Genomic DNA, 21,334 nt, shown 5'->3' with positions numbered 1-21,334 from the left:
ATTGGATTTTCAAAGGTCTTTGACAAGCTGCCACACATGAGGCTGCTTGATAAGAGCCCATGATGTTACAAGAAGGATACTAGCATGGATTGACAGACTGGCCAGAGGCAAAGAATTGGAATAAAGATGCCTTTTCTGTTCAACAAATATTCTGGTCTAACAAATGCAGTGTTAGCATTCATTTCAAGTGGACTGTAATATAAGAGTAAGGATTTGATACTGAGGATTTATAGGGCATTAGTCAGAGCACACTCTGAGTATTGTGACCTGTTTTGACCTCTTATCTAAGAAAAGATGTGCTGGCATTGGAGAAGGTCCAGAAGAGATTCACGAGAATGATTTTGGGAATGTATGTGTTAACATATGAGGAGCATTTGATTATCCTGGGCCTGTACTCCCTGGAGTTTAGAAGAATGATGGGAGATATAATTGAAACCTACTGAATATTGAAAGGCCTAGATGGAGTGGATGTGGAGAGGACACTTCCTGTAGTGGAGGTGTCTAGGAACAGATTGCACAGCTGTAGACTAGATGGACAGCTGTTCTGAACAGAGATGAAGAGGAATTTCTTTATCCAGAGGGTTTTGAATCCATGGAATTCATTTCCACAGGTAACTGTGGAGGCAAAGTCATTGGGTACACTTAAAGCGAGGTTGATAGAGTATCTAAGCTTATGGGGAGAGGGCAAGAGAATGGGTTGAGAGGAATAGTAAATCAGCCAAGATGGAACGGTGGAGCAGACTCAGTGGGCCACGTGCCCTATTTCTGCTCCTCTCTCTCATAGTCTGATGACTTTAACAAGGTTCTTTCAAAAAAAGATCGAGTGCTTTTAGATATTATTTCATTTAACTCTTAAATCAATGCAGTGAAGTGTTAAGAGAACTCATCTCTTCACTCAAGCACATTAAGGAAAAAGGGCAAACCCCCTCCCCACCCCCCCCAGGAGGCTGTGGAACAGTATGTGGTATTCTTAATGAGCTCCAGACCAGTGAGTGAGCTACTCCGTTTTTAAGCTGCACCCTTTAACAGCTCACCTTTTAATATCTTAAATTTTTTAAAAAATGCCTTTCAATTTTATTGAAATTGAAATGCACTGTTCATGGGCTAAACCCTGCAGATTCACTCATGGAGCCACAAAGTGGAATCTTAAACGTCACACTGCATCCACAGTGATTCACAGCTGGCAGCTTGTCACCAGTCTGACAGGCATACTGATTGCTGCCAGGCTGCTATTGCTTTAAATATTATGCTGCAATGCGACGTAGTTGAAAGGATAATTATCACAATGACACCGTTCACTGCATCTAATCACTGAGTATAAACAACATTGCTGATAAAACAGCTTTGACATGCCGAGCTCTCTGTGACAGCCATGTTTATTTTCTGACACTCATCCATGAACAGGTGTTGGCAATAATAGGATTACAGCACAAGGTTTCCACAGGGTCCTAAGCTTGCAGGTTAAAAAGACGGTGATGAAGGAGCTGAAGATATTGGATATAAAATATTTATCATGGACAAAAATGATGGCCTTGTTAATGATGCCCAAAGCCAGAAGCATGAATGAGGCAAAACTATGCAAATACTATGTTAACAGATTATGGGAAGTAATATTGTAAGCCTTAGGTGATGGGATGGAATAAGTCTCTATCAAAGGAGGTGTAAGGCTCCACTAACCTGCTGGTCACCCTTGGGCAAGGTGTAGCACCTGTTTAGACCCTGATCAAGGTCACGTGAAGCTATGGGAGCAGGTGGTAGATAGTCGTATGAGCACCTGGTGAGTATCACAAGTCATGGTTATGCAACTACTGACGCCAGGCAGACAGTCTCTAAAGTGTATTGATAATGGCTGGGGTCACCTGTCTTGTAAAGACACTGCCCAGGAGAAGGCGATGGTAAACCACTTTTGTCAAAGAATTTGCCAAGGACAACCATGGTCAAAGACCATAATCACTCACGTCACACAACACGGCACATACTGAATGAACGATATTGCGGGTCAGAAGCAGCTGATTATGTGTACTGATGAAGTGGAATTCATATTATGAAGCAGAATTAGCTGGCAATCAAGTATGACTCACTGATCTGGCAGAAATATTATTATAAGGATGAAAACATCTACATATGGTTAAAGTTTGTTTCCACTCAGAACCTATTACAGGTGGACAGTTAGAGCTCTTCTATTAAGCCATACAATCTAAAAGCATTTTGCTTCAGAAAAATGTAATTTTTATTGAAATACACGGCTAACCTACAATGATATTAAGAAGTATTTAATTAAGTCTGTATTCTCGGAATGCCACAGTTTGCAGCTTAGTTCGTTGAGTTCAAGCACTTGTAGCGATTGGGTTGAAGAAATAATGGAAAGGTGATTGCTGAGATTAGTTATGAGTTTTGTACTTCAGTGGCATATTAAAAGAGCCTGAGGAGCTAAATGGAAAACAGGAATAACTGAGGACCAGCATCCACGTTACAAGAATGGGTTTACCTTTGCAAATATGATTTATTACAATAAGTTAGGGGGTGGTTTCTGCAAGATATGCAAACTTTCAACACTATTAAAAAGACTGTAAGATATAAGAGCTGAAGTAGGCTATTTGGCCCATCAGGTCTTCTCCCCCATTTCATCAAGGCTGATCCATTTCCCTTTCAGCCCCAAATGATCAAAATAAAACTAAAATTCTGTTTTCTTCCTAATAACTCACAGTCAGAGTTTATATTTTTTTAAACTTTGCTAATTAAATGTGACTTCTAGTTCAGGTTTATTGTTATCTGACTAACCAAATATATCAACGTTCCTCTGGACTACAGTGCACCCACAATAGATATATCACACACTGCACATAAAACAAGATATTACCACAAATAAGTACTCATGTTTGAGTACTGTTGGGGGGGACAGCCTACCTGGAGGAGGTGACAGTGGCCGGGCCTCCGGCACAGAGGACAGCCCTGTAGCTCAGAAGGGTAGGGATAGAAGAAAGAGGACCATAGTAATAGGGGACTCGATAGTCAGGGGTTCAGACAGGCGGTTCTGTGGAGGTGATCGGGAGTCCCGGATGGTAGTTTGCCTCCCTGGTGCCAGGGTCCGGGACGTTTCTGATCGCGTCCAAGATATCCGGAAGTGGGAGGGTGAGGAGCCAAAGGTCATGGTACATGTAGGTACCAATGACATAGGTAGGAAAGGGGAAGAGGTCCTGAAACGAGTGTATAGGGAGTTAGGAAGGCAGTTAAGAAGAAGGACCACAAAGGTAGTAATCTCGGGATTACTGCCTGTGCCACGCGACAGTGAGAGTAGGAATGGAATTAGGTGGAGGATGAATGCGTGGCTGAGGGATTGGAGCAGGGGGCAGGGATTCAAGTTTCTGGATCATTGGGACCTCTTCTGGGGCAGGTGTGACCTGTTCAAGAAGGACGGGTTACACTTGAATCCTGGGGGGACCAATATCCTAGCGGGGAAGTTTGCTAGGGCTACTGGGCAGACTTTAAACTAGTAAGATGGGGGGGTGGAAATCAATTTGAGGAAACTATGGGAAAGGAGGTTAGTTCACCAGTAGAGCAAGTAAGTAGACAGTGTGTGAGGGAGGAAAGGCAGGTGATGCAGAAGGGATGCGCTCAGCCCGAAGATGTAGGGGAGAAGAAAGAAAAGGATAATAAATTTGAATGCATTGCTAGGGATGAAAAGAGAGGAGGAGGTGGAGAGTATCTTAAATGTATCTATTTTAATGCTAGGAGCATTGTAAGCAAGGTGGATGAGCTTAAAGCGTGGATTGATACCTGGAATTATGATATTGTAGCTATTAGTGAAGCATGGTTGCAGGAAGGGTGTGATTGGCAACTAAATATAACTGAATTTAGTTGCTTCAGGTGTGATAGAGTAGGAGGGGCCAGAGGAGGAGGTGTTGCATTGCTTGTCCGAGAAAATCTTATGGCGGTGCTTTGGAAGGATAGATTAGAGAGCTCCTCTAGGGAGGCTATTTGGGTGGAATTGAGGAATGGGAAAGGTGTAGTAACACTGATAGGAGTGTATTATAGGCCACCTAATGGGGAGCGTGAGTTGGAAGAGCAAATGTGTAAGGAGATAGCAGATATTTGTAGTAAACACAAGGTGATGATTGTGGGAGATTTTAATTTTCCACACATAGATTGGGAAGCTCATTCTGTAAAAGGGCTGGATGGTTTAGAGTTTGTGAAATCTGTGCAGGATAGTTTTTTGCAACAATACATAGAAGTACCGACTAGAGATGGGGCAGTGTTGGATCTCCTGTTAGGGAATGCGATAGGTTAGCTGACAGATGTATGTGTTGGGGAGCACTTCGGGTCCAGTGATCACAATAGCATTAGCTTCAATATAATTATGGAGAAGGACAGGACTGGACCTAGAGTTGAGATTTTTGATTGGAGAAAGGCTAACTTTGAGGAGATGCGCAGGGATTTAGAGAGAGTGGATTGGGTCAAGTTGTTTTATGGGAAGGATGTAATAGAGAAATGGAGGTCATTTAAGGGTGAAGTTATGAGGGTACAGAATCTTTATGTTCCTGTTCGATTGAAAGGAAAGGTTAAAGGTTTGAAAGCACCATGGTTTTCAAGGGATATTAGAAACTTGGTTCGAAAAAAGAGGGATGTCTACAATAGATATAGGCAGCATGGAGTAAAGGAATTGCTCGAGGAATATAAAGAATGTAAAAGGAAACTTAAGAAAGAGATTAGAAAAGCTAAAAGAAGTTACGAGTTTGGTTTGGCAAATAAGGTGGAAGTAAATCCGAAAGGCTTCTACAGTTATATTAAAAGCAAGAGGATAGTGAGGGATAAAATTGGTCCCTTAGAGAATCAGGGTGGTCAGCTATGTGTGGAGCCGAGGGAGATGGGAGAGATTTTGAATGATTTCTTCTCTTCGGTATTCACTAAGGAGAAGGATATTGAATGGTGTAAGGTGTGGGAAACAAGTAAGGAAGTTATGGAACCTATGACAATTAAAGAGGTGGAAGTACTGGCGCTTTTAAGAAATTTAAAAGTGGATAAATCTCCGGATCCTGACAGGATATTCCCCAGGACCTTGAGGGAAGTTTGTGTAGAGATAGCAGGAGCTCTGACGGAGATCTTTCAGATGTCATTAGAAACGGGGATTGTGCCGGAGGATTGGCGTATTGCTCATGTGGTTCCTTTGTTTAAAAAGGGTTCTAGAAGTAAGCCTAGCAATTATAGACCTGTCAGTTTGACATCAGTGGTGGGTAAATTAATGGAAAGTATTCTTAGATATAGTATTTATAATTATCTGGATAGACAGGATCTGATTAGGAGTAGCCAGCATGGATTTGTGCGTGGAAGGTCATGTTTGATAAACCTTATTGAATTTTTTGAAGAAGTTACGAGGAATGTTGACGAGGGTAAGGCAGTGGATGTAGTCTAAATGGACTTCAGCAAGGCCTTTGACAAAGTTCCACATGGAAGGTTAGTTAAGAAGGTTCAGTCGTTAGGTATTAATGCTGGAGTAATAAAATGGATTCAACAGTGGCTAGATGGGAGATGCCAGAGAGTAGTGGTGGATAATTGTTTATCGGGATGGAGGCCGGTGACTAGCGGGGTGCCTCAGGGATCTGTTTTGGGCCCAATGTTGTTTGTAATATACATAAATGATCTGGATGATGGGGTGGTAAATTGGATTAGTAAGTATGCTGATGATACAAAGGTAGGAGGTGTTGTGGATAATGAGGTGGGTTTTCAAAGCTTGCAGGGAGATTTATGCCGGTTAGAAGAATGGGCTGAACATTGGCAGATGGAGTTTAATGCTGAGAAGTGTGAGGTTCTACATTTTGGCAGGAATAATCCAAATAGAATATACAGGGTAAATGGTAGGGCATTGAGGAATGCAGTGGAACAGAGAGATCTAGGAATAACAGTGCATAGTTCCCTGAAGGTGGAGTCTCATGTAGATAGGGTGGTGAAGAAGGCTTTTGGAACGCTGGCCTTTATAAATCAGAGCATTGAGTACAGAAGTTGGGATGTAATGTTAAAATTGTACAAGGCATTGGTAAGGCCAAATTTGGAATATTGTGTACAGTTCTGGTCACCGAATTATAGGAAAGATATCAATAAATTAGAGAGAGTGCAGAGACGATTTACTAGGATGTTACCTGGGTTTCAGCACTTAAGTTACAGAGAAAGGTTGAACAAGTTAGGCCTCTATTCATTGGAGCGTAGAAGGTTGAGGGGGGATTTGATCGAGGTATTTAAAATGTTGAGAGGGATAGATAGAGTTGACGTGAATAGGCTGTTTCCATTGAGAGTAGGGGAGATTCAAACGAGAGGACATGATTTGAGAGTTAGGGGGCAAAAGTTTAAGGGAAACACGAGGGGGTATTTCTTTACTCAGAGAGTGATAGCTGTGTGGAATGAGCTTCCTGTAGAAGTAGTAGAGGCCAGTTCAGTTGTGTCATTTAAGGTAAAATTGGATAGGTATATGGACAGAAAAGGAGTGGAGGGTAGGTGGGACTAGGTGAGATTAAGAGTTCGGCACGGACTAGGAGGGCCGGAATGGCCTGTTTCAGTGCTGTGATTGTTATATGGTTATATGGTTATAAGTTAATAAAATATAATTCAAAGTGTATGAATTCACAACACAGATAAACAGTAAACAGCTCAATGTCCAAGTGACAAGACTTCGGTGGTGGCAGTGTGTTCATTAGTCTTACAGCCTGGACCAGCCCGATGCTTCTGTACCTCCTTCCTGATGGTAGTGGATCAAAGAGATTGTGGGATGGGTGGTAGGGATCCTTAATAATGCTTTAGGCCTTCATGTACAACACTCCCAGTAAATGTGACAAATGGGGTCAAGGAAACTGCTGATCCTCTCAGTGGTTTCTACTGTCCTCTGTAGGGTCTTGCAGCCTTGCAGTTTCTGTACCAAACAATGATGCAGTCAGACAGGACACTTCCGATGTTGCTCCTGTAGAAAGTTGTTAGAATGGGGACAGGGAGACTTGTATGCCTCGATCTCCTCAGAATGTGTAGACTCTGATGTGCCTTCCTGACTAATGAGGGAACATTGTGGGTCCAGGTTAGAGTGACTCTTGCACTAAGGAAATATAGACTCTCTAATGCAGGAGTTCCCAACCTGGTGTCCATGGACCCTTTGGTTAATGGTAAAGCTCCACAGCATAAAAAAGTTTGGGAAACCCTACTCTAGTGGAATATTATGAATGAGCATAACTGGATGGATAAAATTTTTCATATTCCTGCATTTCTAACTGTACATTCAGCTTAATTTAAAGCACTTTTTAAAATACCAGACTGATTCCTGGATTGGAAGGACAGGTGTATGAAGAGATACAGCATCAATTAGGATTATATGTATAGAGTTGAGATAATTTAAAGGGAATCTCATAGAAACCTTCAAGACTTTAACAGGTTTGGAAAAATTAGATGGATGAAGGAGATTTCTGGAAAGTTCAGATCCAGGGTTACAGTCTGAAGATGACATTGAACATAGGAGAGTACAGGAACAGATTGCACCAACCACAATGCCAGTCTGAACTAATCCAATCTATGTGCACATGGTCCATATCCCTCCATTACCTGCCTGTTCATGAGCCCATATAACTGCCTCTTAAATGATGTGCCATCTGATCTTGGCCTTCACGTGTGGTTTAACTACTAAGCCCAGCAATCCTATTTCGTACAGACAGAAGGAGCAAAGGTGGGTTGCAGGTGCCTTAAGACAGGTGCTGAGGCACCACTGGGCTCATCAGCCATGGTTGGCAGCTCATCAAGGAGAATGAAAACTGAATTCAAACCTCTGCTGTTTAGTGGTAATAATGACGAAGACTTCAAGAGTAAACCCTGAGTAAAAATTTGGATCTGTGGTCCCTATGTTGTGTTCAATACTGTCTGGCAACTCCTGTGGTGCCACTGGTGCTGAACTGCATTGGTCTCTGCCGTTCCTTTGGATTCATCAGCTGAGTGGAGCAGGGGAGCCTGCTACATGAGCAACAGCTTGCTCCCTTCGTTGAACTGCCCTGGCTTGTGTATTATGTGGACAGCTGGAATGCAGCATCCATGGTCGACCTCAACCATAGACAGCCTGACATGTCTGACCCTACCACCTCCCATGGCATTGCACTCCAGATGCCTATCACCTGTGTACAAAAAAAACTGTCTCACAACTCTTATTCAAACTTTCCCTTCTCACTTTTAAATAATGCCCTCTAGTATTTGACACTTTCACTCTAGGAAAATCATTCTTACTGCTTACCCAATCTATGTATCTCATATCAAATTTGTTGGACAGGACCCATTCCACACAAAACCATATTAATTATCCCTAATATGGCCAAATGATAAAAAAAATCCTGCCACTAAGAATCTTCTCCTGTAACTTCCCTACCAGTAATGTAAGGCCCACTGGCATATACTATCGTAATTGGGCAATTTACGTTACTGTGCAAAAGTTTTAGTTATGTATATATAACTGGAGCACATAAGATTTTTGCACGGTACTGTATTTCTCAATGTAAAAGGGTGGAGAACAAGTTTGTGAATCTGACAGGAACAAAGTGTGTTGGGAATGGCAAGGGGGGAGTGTTGTGGGTAGGGTGTGGACCAGGTGGCAGAGGAGTTTCAGGCCCAGAGATAGCACAGGTACAGAAACACCCGGCCCTGAAACGCCAGGCAAGGTCATTTGAATCCAAACAATTGACTTATTGATCATTATAAAATATCTCTCTGGCGCTTCCCGCTCCCTACCCTCTCCCTGCCCTCGTCCCACTCTCAGTCGACAATAGAGACCCATATCAGAATTAGGTTTATCATCACTCACATATGACTTGATTTTTTTTGTGACAGCAGTATAGTACAGTACATAAAATTACTACAGTGGTGGTCTTAGGCATCACGGCTCTATATACATATATATATATATATATATATATATATACACATACACACGTAGACTTTTGCACAGTACTGTGCATAATGTTTGAAGAAACTCTCTAGGTTTCTGCTTAAGAAATCTGTTTTAAATGACTTACCCTAAAGGTTAAAGCCATTTGAAACTAAGATAAGGAGAATTTTTCCCCCGGGGAAGTGGTGAATCTGTGGAATTCTCTACTGCAGAAAGCAGTTGAAACCAAACCTTTAAGTATAAGGAAGATTTCTGGAAGACCAGAATTTGAGGCCCAATGGTGTGTGCTCAGAGGCTGAGGATCCACTAGGGAAGTCGACGACCTGATGTCTGCATGCCTGGGAGTCCAGTAGAGGCTGAGGGCACAGAGGCAGCTTTCCTGGGACTGGAGTGTTGGCTCTGTGTGTGAATGGGTGGGCTGGTGGATAGGAGGGAAGAAAGGGATTTGCTGTTGTTCTGATGAACATCGTGAGCATGTTATCTTGGCACTGGAATGTATGGTGACACATGCGGGCTGCCCTCGACGCGTCCCTACATCATATTGATCATTCTTGCGAGCGATGCTTTCCTCTATTTCGATATACCTGTGATAAATGAATCCGAATCTGAACTGAAATCTGAGCTGGATATTCCATAAGGACTAGAGGGATCAAGTAAAATGGGGAGAATGTAGGAACAGGACTGAACTTGGATTAGGAGCCATAATCATACTGACTAGCTGTGTTCTCTCTGGCTGTATCACCTCCCCCCCCCCCCCCCCCCCCATTACTGATATTTACCAGCAACATTGTATACCAAGGGCTTGAAGCATTGTTGAGGATCCCTGCTGCCCATCCCACAATCTTTTTGACCTATTACTATCAGGATAGAGGTACAGGAGCATCAGGACTAGGACAGTCAGACTGGGTAACAGCTTCTTCCCTCAGGCTGTGAGACTAATGAATACCCTGCCACCAGCAAGTTCTCATCACTAGGACAGCAAGCTGTTTACTGTACTGCTTACTATTTACCTGTGTTCTGTACTACATGCAGTTTGAATCATATTTTATGTCATATAATCATATTATATTTTATCATTGTGGTAATTTTTGTTTTATGTGCTGTGTGCGATGTATGTTGGTGAACTGTGGTATGGAAGAACGTTATTTTGTTTGCTTGTATATATATATACAGTCAGATGAAAATGAACTAGTGGAGTAGGTTCAAAGAGCTGAATGGTATGTTTCTGCTCCTATTTGCTATGTTCTTGTCTAGATTTGTACACTAAAATTGTGTATCTGCACCTCACCAGTTGGCCACTAATCTCTTTGCATAAATATGGACCCACATGAATGGAACAGCAGCTGGTCTGCAATTGTAAATCCTCTTACTCACCATCTATCAGTATATACAGCAGAATTGGTTACCATCACCATTACCATTACTGGGAGGGTGAGACCTCCTGATGTGGTCTTTTATATATTGGTGAGACCTGACGCAGACTGGAAGACTGTTTCACTGAACACCTACGCTCGGTCCGCCAGAAAAAGCAGGATCTCCCAGTGGCCACACATTTTAATTCCACGTCCCATTCCCATTCTGATATGTCTATCCATGGCCTCCTCTACTGTCAAGATGAATCCACACTCAGGTTGGAGGAACAGCACCTTATATACCAGCTGGGTAGCCTCCAACCTGATGGCATGAACATTGACTTCTCTAACTTCCGTTAATGCCCCTCCTCCCCTTCTTACCCCATCCATGACATATTTAGTTGTTTGTTTTTTTTCTCTCTCTCTGCCCATCACTCTGCCTGTTCTCCATCTCCCTCTGGTGCTTCCCCACCTCTCCTTTCTTTCTCCCGAGGCCTCCTGTCCCATGATCCTTTCTCTTCTCCAGCTCTGTATCACTTTCGCCAATCACCTTTCCAGCTCTTAGCTTCATCCCACCCCCTCCGGTCTTCTCCTATCATTTCGCATTTCCCCCTCCCCCCACTACTTTCAAATCTCTTAGTATCTTTCCCTTCAGTTAGTCCTGACAAAGGGTCTCGGCCCGAAACGTCGACAGTGCTTCTCCTTATAGATGCTGCCTGGCCTGCTGTGTTCCACCAGCATTTTGTGTGTGTTGTTTGAATTTCCAGCATCTGCAGATTTCCTCGTGTTTGGTTACCATCATTTTGGCTTTACAGTGGGTGGAGGAAATTTGTCCTAAAGTTGTAACTTGTTCAGATTCTTTATTGGTTTGGACTAATCTTAAAACAGGTTGTTCTAGCAATAGGTCAGATTTACTGCTAGAAGCTCTTCAAAGTTTATTTCATAGTCAGAGTATCAGTTTCCATGTGTCTTCTTGTGGGTCCCTGCACATAGGGGTGTTGAGGGGAATGAGTGCATTGATTGTTTGACCAAAAAAGCTGTTAAATGTTCAACTGTGGATATAGACCTTTCACTTAGCAAATCAGAAGCCAAGGGGTCAATGGGGCTAGGAATTAAGGGATTATGGCAAGACTTGTGGGATAATGGGCATGAGGGGAGACATCTTTACAGAATGCATAAAACTGTTGGGTTGATGGCAGAAGGGGGTAAAATAAGAAGTGAAGGAATAATATTTACTCAACATAGAATCGGGCATACTATGCTTAATTATTCCTTAAATCTTGTTGGAAAACATCACTCTAGGGTGTGCAGCATTATGAAACAGTTGAACACATTCTTTTACAATGTGAAGCATACAAGGTTGAAAGAAAGCAAATGCAGGCTACGCTATTATCTTTGGGTGTTGGTAATTTTCATTTAAAAACTGTTAAGTTTTGGAAGTGACTAATTTAATTCACAATATTGTCTTTCATTATTGACAATCTATAGGGCTTTTTGGGGTCATTTAGTTTTCATTTGATAAAGAACTAGTAGGGGTTTTACTTCCTAACTCTCTACTCAACACTTCAATCCAGTTGGTGATGGTAATACACCTTTGAGTTGGACTGCCAACCACCATTAAAAGTCTGAAGAAGAAGACAAAGAATTCCTTTTACTGTGATTTTTATAAATGGTTATGGTTTTCCTGAAAACACAGAAAATTCAAATACATTATTTATTATAAGCATGAGAAAGTCCACAGAAGGTGGAAATCCAGAGAAACGCACACAAAATACTGGAGGAGCTCATCAGGTCAGGCAGCATCTATGGAAATGAATAAACCATCAATGCTTCAGGCTGAAGCCCTTCTTCAGGACTGGAAAGGAAAGGGGAAGATGCCAGAATAAAAAGATAGGGGGAGGGGAAGGAGGATTGCTAGAAGGTGGTAGGTGAAGCCAGGTGGGTAGGAAAGGTAAAGGTACCAGTTTACGACTAGTCTTATAATTCAAATACATTGAGAGTCCATCATTAACTCAAGCTGATAAAGATCTTTTTTGTTGAACCCCAACATAAAACACCATATTTTATGTTCAAATACAGAGTGGGTTTCAACACATTTTCCATCACCCAAGCTGGGCCAAAACTTCTAATGACTGAAGGTTGTCAGCATACGCTCTGCTACCTTAAAGAACACTGAATGAAAAGGCATAGATAAGGGCTCCAAGTTACAGTTCATTCCTGTCTGCACAGACTACTGTAGAATAAGCCTGATCTTTATCAACCTAATTACTCTGCTATGGTCCAAGTTCACACAGATCTGTGGCATTGTGAAGTTATGTCATATTTCGGGGACTTGAAACCATGCTACAGATGCCTATTTCAGACACCACCTCATCCAAACCTTTTGTCATCTGATTTAAACAACTGCATTGCTGTAGCAAAGCTTGGTTTCACTCAAGGGTGGTAATGGGGACAAGCTCCCACTACCTGTTAATTGCTCCCAGTGGTGTACATCTCAAAAACAGGCTCTGACAAACCAAGTCCAACTCCTGGCCTTCAGGAAGACTATTTCTAATGACAGGAGAGGAGGCAAAGGCGGGTTACTGGCACCTTATACCAATTGCTTTAGCCAGGGTTGGCAGCACATCTAGAAGGAAAACTCTGATCTCAGATCTCTTCTACCTTGTTTCTATACTCACTCATGAGAAAGGCTTCAGAAGTAATCTTGCTTACTTACTGCTCAGGTGTCTGGGGCAGCGACGAAGGTCTTCCATCTCCGGCAGTTTTCGTAGACTGCTTCATCATGTCAGTAACTTCCTTGTGGTTTCCACTGCTGTCAGTCATACAAGGCCTGGCTGGAGACTCAGGAATACCATTGCACTCAGCTGCAGAAGGACTCCTCATTGTTGTTTCCGTAGTAATTTTGTTTTACCAGTCAAGGTTGTCGGTCCTAAGCTGAACCCCCGAACCTAGAGGACTGGTAGACCACTCTTAGTCTGTCTTCTGCCCTTTAACCTGTTTGGCACAGGTCACCCTATTGAGAGGCAAAGCATAAAACCCTGACTCTAGCCAACATCACTCTCCAGGTCATTGAGGCACGTGAGCCTCCAAGCCATGACAAGGTTGTGGTCCTCTTGGAGGTCAGGAGTAAACCCCAAGGGAAAAATCCAGAGCTGCAGTCTCTAAGATAGTCCTACGTTGAGTTCACTGCTGACTGGAAACTCCTACAATGCATCTGGTAGCAAACTGCATCTGTCTCCGCCATTCCTTTAGGTTCATCAGACGTGTGGAGTGGGGGGAGCCTGTTACATAGACACAGCTTTCTTCCATATGGTACTGCCTAGACCTGCGTCTCTGAACAGCCAGGACACGGCATTCGCGGTTGACCCTGAATGAAGGAGGCCTCTCTCTCTCTCTCACTCTCTGTTGTCCCAACTATCCATTGTCCTACAGATCATTTAACACTGTTTAATGCATCACAAGTAAGTAAAGGACTTCTTCAAAATTTTGTTGCAAATGCCTACACAAAGAAACCATCCACTTTCTGCAGGAATGCAAGAGCTTCAGAAGCAAGAAACAAATGTTACTAGCACAATTTGGAAGTAGTAGATACATGTTGTCTACTCACGCTAAGTGGAAGTACTGAGTGAAAAAAGAGGCTGTACCTCAACTGTACACTGTAATTGGTAATAAAAGATGACTTAGCTGACATTGGAAGACATCCAATATTTTCTTCAGCTAGAAAAAGATTTAAATTGTTGGTTATAGTAGCTTTCATTGGTATTGTACAAGTAGTCTCAGTAGAGAAGGTGTTTTACTAGGAAAGGAGACACTTGGAGATTAATGTTGTGCATCAATGGTACAAGGCATTTAATTAAAGATTTGATCGATTAGACCCAGCCTGATCGCACTGGCAGATTGAATGATTTCTTGTTCATTCAATCGCTGTTTCCTTGTAGGGCTCATCATCTGTTAACAGTTGTATTTCTGTGTTTAGCCATTCTGCTCTTAATCTACTTTAGAAGACCATGGGATATAGGAGCAGAGAGTCCATTGAGTCTGCTCCGCCATTCTGTCATTGGTGATCTATTTTTTCTCTCAACCCCATTCGACTGCCTTCTCCCCGTAACCTTTGACACTCCCACTAATCAGGAACAAATCAACCTCTACTTTAAATATATCCAATGACTTAGCCTCTGCAACTATCCATGGCAATGAATTACACAGATTCACCACCCTTGGATAAAGAAATTCTGTTCTAAAGGGACATCCTTGTAATCTGAGGCTATGCCCTGGTTCTAGGCTGTCCCACTATTGGAAACATCATCTACACATCCACTCTATCAAAGCATTTCAATATTTAATAGGATTCAATGAGATTCTTTGAAACTCCAGCAAGTACAGGCCCAGGTCCTTCAAATGGTCTTCATGCATTAACCCTTTCATTCCCAGAATCATCCTCGCGACAGGTTACTATCGATGCAATGCTCCTCAGACAGGATGAAGAGGTCAATACTCCCCAATGCCATTAGGCTTTACAATTCTACCACCAGGACTTAAGAACTTTTTAAAAGCTATTATTAATGCTTTTTGAGATGGTGATTTAGATGCATATCATATTTTTTTTTTTACTGAGTTAAGTATTGTATGTAATTAGTTCTGCTACAACAAGTGTATGGGACATTGGAAAAAAAAGTTGAATTTCCCCATGGGGATGAATAAAGTATCTATCTATCTATCTATCTATCTATCTCGATTGGACTATCTCCAATGCCAGCACATCCTTTCTTAGATACTGGGCCCAAAATTGCTAGCAATACTCCATATGTGGTCTAACCAGTGCCTTATAAAGACTCAGCATTACATCCTTGCTTTTATATTCTAGTCCTCTCGAGATGAATGTGGATGTTGCATTGGCCTTCCTGCCCACAGACTCACCCTACACACTAACCTGTAGGGAAGTCTGCGCTAGGGCTCCCAAGTCCCTTTGCACCTCTGATTTCTGAATTTTCAGCCTGTTTAGAAAATTGTCTACACCTTTATTCCTTCCACCAAAATGCATGACCATACATTTCCCGACACTGCATTCCATCTGCCACTTCTTTGCCTAGTCTCCTAATCTGTCTAGGCCTTTTGTAAGGCAAAATCATTCAGCAAATACAGCACTGTGCAAAAGTCTTGAGCACACATACAACGTGTATGTATGTGTGTGTGCGTGTGTGTGTGCGCGTGCATGCATGCGTGAGTGTGTGTGCGTGTGTGTGTGCATGTGTGTGTGTGTGTATATATATATATATATATATAAATTCAAGGATACTGATTTAGCAGACCCATCAGGGACCAGGCAAACCATTCTGTTCATTCTGGAACACTGAGAAGCTAAGCAGATACACTATAAATCAGTAAACAGCTAAACATAATTGTGAGATATTTCGAAATTATTCATTTCTGGAATATCTGTTTAGTCATACATAAGAGAAAAACTGTAATGGAAATAAGCCTGATTTCAGTATGTACAATTCACTTATGAATTATATTTATTAACTTGTAATTCCATTTCATTATTTTCCTCAAAAGCATTTGATATAGTGTATCTAAGTGTTAAATATTTTATTTTGTATTTGAACTCACCAATGCTCATAAGCTCCTATTAGGTGTAAATTGGTTTGGAGCCTCATGATTGCTTTTATTGATTGTTTTATTTTGATGAAAATGCTTTGATTACAGAGGAGCTGATTCATTCCCATGTTACTCACTGGTGGTCCCCCAATGGAGAGCGTCTGGCATTTCTGATGATCAACGACTCCTTGGTGCCTAATATGATAATTCCACGATTTACTGGTAACCTGTATCCAAAAGGAAAACAGTACCCATATCCTAAGGTAAGAAAAACAAATGCAAATCTTTAAAAAATATATATTACTGAGTAATGCATAAATTTGCAATCAGAATTTGTTGTGTGATCTTGCATTGTTGCAGAGTACAGAGAAATAGATTTAGATCATCGACTCCAGGACTGACAACAAAGAAAATGAAATGTTATCAGTTCTGAATTGTGTAGAAAGGTTGAGAGAGAAAGAAAGGACATCCATTGTCGCCTTTTAAAATATTCTGTAAGTACAGCGGTTTTATTAGAAGCACTGAGCATACATTGAAAATGCGCTGTGCCCTTTGAGTCTGTTTACATAAACTACCTCTGCTGAGCAGAAGCAGCAGATGTCTATGATTTTGACAAGCAGCTGAAATGAGGATTAGCTGATTTATAAATATCCTTTCACCAAGCTTCCAGAAATATGTAAACACTCCCATTAGTGAAATATATTTTATAGTCTGCATTCACCACTGCTCAGCTTCTAGAGAACTTATCGTGAATGGTACTGGAATTGGCAGAGTGCCATGTATCATACAGGCCTTTGCGTGAAAAGTGGCAAACCAATGCTAAATGTAAACACGAGGAAATCTGCAGATGCTGGAAATTCAAGCAACACACACAAAATGCTGGTGGAATGCAGCAGGCCAGGCAGCATCTATAGGAAGAAGTACAGCTGACGTTTTGGGCAGAAGGGTCTTGGCCGGAAACATCGACTGTACTTCTTCCTATATTTGCTGCCTGGCCTGCTGCGTTCCACCAGCATTTTGTGTGTGTTGCAATACTAAATATAAACCGGATTGTGGCAGATGATCAATTGTCATTTCCCTAAATATTTAAAACACTCCATAGCAATTGTTAGGGATGTCTTAAGCCATATTCTGGAAGGAGATAACAGTAAATTATCCTGTCAGATGTTAGACACTTAAATTTTCTGAACAGATGCACCATATCAAATGCAAATGATTTTTGCAGTTAAGATCTTTAATCTTTAATACAAAGTAACTCTCCAATTTGTATGCTTCAAGATAAAAGATGTGCTTAAAGAGCGACGCAGAGGGCTTTCTGTTGAGAAATCGTTTTAGATACCTTCAACGTATTCTGACAACTGTTCAATACATGCATCTCTTGTATATCTGAGTAAAGGGAAGTACTCATGAAAGAGGCAACTCAGTTGGTTTGCTTTATCTTACAAAGGTGTTTGGAATTTTCTCATTGTCCCCTTTTGCTCAAGAGCCTGATGGTTGAGGGTCAATTTTGTGATATTAATATAAATTAGCAAGTCCTAAAATTCCTGGTGTGCCTCATCAGCCATTTCCCAGCATACTTTAGCACAATACTCCATGTGGATTCTAGTGATAGAGTTGGAATTTGATGGATTTCTCCTGCTTTTGAGGCAAAATGTCCATTCTTAGCTCCAGCTCCAGATCAGATATGTATTTTCATTTACATATTCAGAAATATTGACAAATTCTGATGGCTTAGAAAGAACTGGTGGTGAGGTTTTGTAACCAGCCAGTTTCTCAGAGGGATTTTGTGACCAGGGCTCCTCATGGCCTGCTTACCTTATCTAATTACATTGTTCAAAGGTCCTTGTCCTGGTATGCAGTGGTTCACTGCTTTGGTCCTCATCAGCTTTAACTAAAAATGTTATTTAAGTGCGGACAAGGTTATTACAGGGTACAAACTGTCTGCTGGAGGGACTCAGCGTTACCAGTGAGTGGTGACTCCTTGTGTACAACTCCAAAGAGAATCGTCAAATATTCCTGATTAGAACTGTTCAGTCATGGGTAATTCAGTAGATAGATAGATAGATAGATACTTTATTCATCCCCATGGGGAAATTCAACTTTTTTTCCAATGTCCCATACACTTGTTGTAGCAAAACTAATTACATACAATACTTAACTCAGTAAAAAATATGATATGCATCTAAATCACTATCTCAAAAAGCATTAATAATAGCTTTTAAAAAGTTCTTAAGTCCTGGCGGTTGAATTGTAAAGCCTAATGGCATTGGGGAGTATTGACCTCTTCATCCTGTCTGAGGAGCATTGCATCGATAGTAACCTGTCGCTGAAACTGCTTCTCTGTCTCTGGATGGTGCTATGTAGAGGATGTTCAGAGTTATCCATAATTGACCGTAGCCTACTCAGCGCCCTTCGCTCAGCTACCGATGTTAAACTCTCCAGTACTTTGCCCACGACAGAGCCCGCCTTCCTTACCAGCTTATTAAGACGTGAGGCGTCCCTCTTCTTAATGCTTCCTCCCCAACACGCCACCACAAAGAAGAGGGCGCTCTCCACAACTGACCTATAGAACATCTTCAGCATCTCACTACAGACAGTAAGCAAAATTGTTTCAAGATGTTTACAAAAATCTATTGATTCTCAAAATCAGCAGACTCTGACCTTCCGGACACCAGGTAGTGAGTGCAATTTCTTTATAAAAGTGCAACTGCTTTGCTGAGCTGTAGGTAAAAGTGAAACGTGGGACCCTGAAGCCCCTCTCCCTACCATACTCCTGGCTAATATGTAATCTCTGGAAAACAAAATTGAAGACATTGAGGGACATCAGGAACTGCTGTGCAGTTTGCTTCATAGAGACACGACTGACCCCTAACATTCCCGAGAGCTTCACCATCCACCGCATGGACCGATCATTGGATTCAGGTAAAGACAGAGGGGTGGCATTTGCTTCATGATTAACTCTTTATAGCGCACACACACAATTCAGTTCTGTAAAGGCCTTCTCTAACAACCTGGAACATCGGGTGGTCAAGTGCATTCTATCTGCTAAGAGAGTTTTCCACCATAATCGTGTTTGAAGTACCACCCCTCCCCAGGTCATCATTAGGCTGGCACTGGAGGAGATGAGCATCGTATTCAGCAGTACAACACACACAGTGACATGCCCGAACCAGAAGGTTCGCAGTCTTCTGAGAGAGAGATACATGGTGTTCAAGACTGGTGATCCAGAACTCTTCTGGAAGTCCAGATATGACCCACAGAAGACTATCTTAAGAGTGAAAAAACAATCCCAACTGAAGTTAGAGGCAAAATCCTACATATGTCAGCCATAGCAGTGTTTACAAGCCATTACTTCCTACAAGCCAAAACCTAACATCAAAAATGATTGTGATGCTTCAGTCCCTAATGAGCTGAAACTTTTATGCACATTTTGAAATGAAGAATAAAACTATACCTGTGCGAATCCCTGCAGCATTTGGAAACCCTGACTCAGAACATATTTTGAGAAAGAGAGAGAGAACACTCACAAGGCATCTGGCCCCAAATGGAGTACCTGGCAGGACACTGAAAGCCTGTGCCAGTCAACTGGCTGGAGTGTTTAAGGGCACCTTGAATCTCTCACTGCTGCAGTCAGAAGTTCCCACTTGCTTCAAAAGAGTGACAATCATACCAGCGCCCAAGAAGAGTGGGGTGAGTTGCCTCATGGACTATCATCCAGTAGAACTAATATCTCCTGTGATTACCTGCTTTGAGAGGTTGATCATGGCCAGAGTTAACTCTGCCTACTACCTTAATAGGTCTACAGTGAATGCAATCTCAATGGCTCTCCATTTGACTTTGGACCACCTGAACAACAGTATTACCTATGTCAGACTGTTGTTTAAGGATTAGAACTCAGTGAGTAACAATCAATCCCTTCAGTAATAATCAATAAGCTTCAAAACTTGGACCTCTGTACCTCCCTCTACAACTGGATCCTTGACTTCTCACAGGAGATGAGAGTCAATGCAGATTGGAAATAACATCACCTCCTCACTGACAATGAACACTGGTGTATGCCTCTTTCCAATTTTGGATTTTTTCATTAAAATGGGAATGGGTCCATCAATTGTTTAGAATACTGTTATTATGTTTAATGACTAACGAAGGCTGAAGAAGAAGACTGCAGACATTAAGTTCAACTTAATGAGAAACCAGGAGAACTTTAGAACTCTGTCTTAGTCCAGATGCAATGTGTTGGCCTGTGAAATATTGACAAATACTTTCCTCCCACTGATGATTTTCAATCCATTGAATTCCTCCAGTAAATTGTTTGGTGCTTTATAATGAGATTGCTGAATCAGATTCACTTTTCACCACATTCCATTACATTCCCTCATCCCTATTTCAAAATATCAAATCTCTGGAATGATACTTAATATTACTAGACAACCAAGATTTTGTTCCCTGAATACCTTTGGTATATCTTATGGATTTTGAGCTGATGATCATGAAAACCCCTATGAAATTTCCATATCACGTACCATTTTTTCTAATCACTAATTTTTGTAATTTCAATTGGTAATTCAAGTTAGAATAAATGATGCCAAGATTAAGGCATTTTTGTTGATCCACAAATCAATCAGTTCATCAAAGACAGTCCATTCAAGGAAATTCTAGTAGAACTGCAGAAAATCACGTGGAAAGTGTTCAAAGATGTTGTTGAAAATTTTCTTGGCAGCTACAGAGCACCAAACTACATGAAGTTGGTTGACAACATGTTTCAAGCATACAAAACCATGAAGAGCAAGATGTCACCAAAGATTAATTTTCTGCATTCCCAATTAGATTTATTCCCTATAAACATTGGTGCTGTCAATGGTGAACATCGTGAAAGATTTCACCAGGACATTGTGGTCATGGAGAAATGGTGTCAGGACAACTGGAATCCATCAATGCTGGCTGATTATTGTTGGACAAGTGAGAAGCCTCAGACACTGAGTAGAAGTGAAAATCATCAACAAAATATTTTTAGCTTAGTTGAATTTTTGTAAGTGTCAGCACCATTATGCAATTAAACAAATTATATTCAATAAAAGTTAAATTATTGTTTCTCCAAATTCCTATGTGATACAAATAGTCTGAAATTATATTTGTGTTCAGCTTCAAATGGCCTATCATAAACAAAAACAAATTCTGAGGAAGCAATTTTCTGAAAAAAATTTGTTTTGCAGTTTAAGTTATAACTCATTCACAAAACGGTCTCATTTGCATTCCATAGTACGAATATCCAGACATTCATTAGAGTGAAAGTATTGCTCAACCACAAGTCTCAAAATATCCTTCTGAGTGATTTTAAGAACAGTTGTGGAGGAAATTGGTCACCACAGGGATTGCCTTCTATCTAAATTGGCCAACAGCTGAATAATACCAAAAGTCAGAGAATGGTGAGGAACATAGATTCTTGAAGTACTAATTAATGTGAATGGCAAATGATAAATGAACA

The 21,334-nt window shown here is 41.3% G+C and overlaps 1 protein-coding gene across 2 annotated transcripts in view; it reads left to right on the top strand.

The window, feature by feature from the left end:
- LOC140728601 (inactive dipeptidyl peptidase 10-like) overlaps window positions 1-21,334 on the top strand; it is a 1,645,453-nt gene that overhangs the window by 1,490,202 nt on the left and 133,917 nt on the right. For both annotated transcript variants that reach the window (XM_073047583.1, XM_073047584.1), the window contains exon 9: window positions 15,958-16,112. In XM_073047583.1, coding sequence (XP_072903684.1) covers window positions 15,958-16,112 — 155 coding nt within the window. The remainder of the gene's footprint in view (window positions 1-15,957; window positions 16,113-21,334) is intronic.

This window comes from Hemitrygon akajei, chromosome 5 (assembly GCF_048418815.1).
Source record: "Hemitrygon akajei chromosome 5, sHemAka1.3, whole genome shotgun sequence".
Classification (NCBI taxonomy): domain Eukaryota; kingdom Metazoa; phylum Chordata; class Chondrichthyes; order Myliobatiformes; family Dasyatidae; genus Hemitrygon; species Hemitrygon akajei.
The sequence above is the reverse complement of the archived record's forward strand: the minus strand, read 5'-3'. Positions and strand labels throughout refer to the sequence as shown.